At 36.6% G+C, this 1,559-nt stretch overlaps 1 protein-coding gene across 1 annotated transcript; it reads right to left on the bottom strand.

The window, feature by feature from the left end:
- Positions 1 to 603: 603 nt before the first annotated feature.
- LOC106321715 (serine/threonine-protein phosphatase BSL1 homolog) lies at positions 604 to 1,547 on the bottom strand. The gene is made up of 6 exons (XM_013759961.1): positions 1,526 to 1,547; positions 1,368 to 1,443; positions 1,191 to 1,296; positions 885 to 1,123; positions 704 to 795; positions 604 to 608 (listed from the first exon to the last, which is right to left on the bottom strand). The coding sequence occupies exons 3-6, from the start codon at positions 1,248 to 1,250 to the stop codon at positions 604 to 606; spliced, it is 396 nt and encodes a 131-aa protein (XP_013615415.1). The 5' UTR covers positions 1,251 to 1,296; positions 1,368 to 1,443; positions 1,526 to 1,547.
- Positions 1,548 to 1,559: the final 12 nt, after the last annotated feature.

The following is a 1,559-nucleotide window of genomic DNA, read 5'->3' as shown; positions in this document are numbered from 1 at the left end:
ATGCCTTATTAGTTTCCGAGAGCTTGAAATGTTATCTAAAGAAAAGAAAGAATTTTTACCCCAAAAGAGACAACATGGGGCCCTCTTTCATTTACTCCTATGCCTAAAATGCTATCATGCGCTGTAGGATCAGATCTGTTTATATGTAGAAGACAGAAGCTTGGAAAATAAGTAAGAATTAGTAGAAAAGTGGATGTTTTTTTATTTTACCATAATAAGTCTTTGACAACTTTGTAATTATATTCGCAATCCATATCAACGGGCCTCTTGATATTTGTAATCTGTTTCATTGTGAATACTGAGGAACCAATCCCACCGTGTACACAGAAAATTTTCTTCTCGATTAGGGCAGCAAGGGGAAGATGACTGAAAAAATCATTAATCAATTTAAATGCACGATTCCCATCGTTACACTCCTGGTGGTTTACAGAGAAAAAGATTATCATTACTTCATTAGCCAAGAACAAGTAGAAAATATATATTCTGTGAACAGATTGACAGACACGTACTATTCTTTCTATGCATTCATCTAGGAAGCCATACACTGTATTCGTCGCTTCAGCCTCATGATTTCCACGGATCAAATGGATGTTCTTCGGATATTCAACCTGCACAAAAGACACATATACGTACGTATCTTCGAAGATGAAAACAAAATAATAAAAAGCTATTATCAATATCAATATAGATGATGTATATAGACTATCTCTCGCCTTCAAAGCAAGCAGCAATATGGTCTCTAAGCTGTGTTTTCCTCGGTCAACATAATCTCCCAAAAATAAATAATCAATATACCTGAAGGCACATTATATATTATAAACAATTGTTCAGTGACTAGTCATGGGCATAATGACTTAGAAAGACATCTTTGGTATTGAACTTACGAGATATCTCCTTGCCTTGAAGGATATCCATACTCGTAAAATAGCCGCATCAGATCACCGAATTGACCATGGAGATCTCCAAAGACTTTAATTGGAGCATATAGTTGCAACACTGTTGGCTCTTGCTCGATGATTTGCTTCGCAGCGAAGCACAGCTCAGCCAATTCATGGAAGCTCAAAAAGAACTTTCTATCGACAGGAGGTTCCCAAGTTTGAGGTCTTAACAACGTTGAGATGACCTAGACATCAACCAAGTAAGTGCATGAAGTATGTGAAGATGTAGAGAATTTGTTTTTTTTTTCAAACCTTGTTAACCAAGTCATGTAACTTCTCTTTGGAGAAATTTGGCTTATAACCATCGTTCATGTCACTCGCAGGCGGCCATGGAGTGTTTGGCGATCTACCCAATAAACTATAAAAGAGGGATTTTTAAAGTCAGATTATGCATAGACTAAAAGGGTGTAAGAAGTTCAGATATATGACCTCCACAAAAAGGATGGGACTGTTGGTCCAGAACTTAAAAGTTCTCCAGAGATTAGTAAATCGTCGAGTAATACACCTACACAAAAAAATGGTAAAGAAAATGAAAGCTGCAAAATTACCAGTGCTTAGGTATATGCGAAAAAAGTCAAAATAATTACCTTCTCTAATCCCACCATACACATATATGCGGCT

The sequence above is a fragment of the Brassica oleracea genome, unplaced genomic scaffold, assembly GCF_000695525.1.
Source record: "Brassica oleracea var. oleracea cultivar TO1000 unplaced genomic scaffold, BOL UnpScaffold02685, whole genome shotgun sequence".
NCBI lineage: Eukaryota > Viridiplantae > Streptophyta > Magnoliopsida > Brassicales > Brassicaceae > Brassica > Brassica oleracea.
Note: the sequence above shows the minus strand (reverse complement) of the source record. Positions and strands in the feature narration are given on the sequence as shown.

What these genes read in the sequence shown, in the direction of transcription:
- LOC106321715 (XM_013759961.1), bottom strand. Translation starts at nt 1,250, where the DNA reads ATGAACGATGGTTATAAGCCAAATTTCTCCAAAGAGAAGTTACATGAC. An exon ending in TACATGACTTGGTTAACAAG is followed by an intron (nt 1,124 to 1,190) that starts GTTTGAAAAAAA and finishes GTTGATGTCTAG; the next exon opens with GTCATCTCAACGTTGTTAAG. An exon ending in TCAAGGCAAGGAGATATCTC is followed by an intron (nt 796 to 884) that starts GTAAGTTCAATA and finishes ATGTGCCTTCAG; the next exon opens with GTATATTGATTATTTATTTT.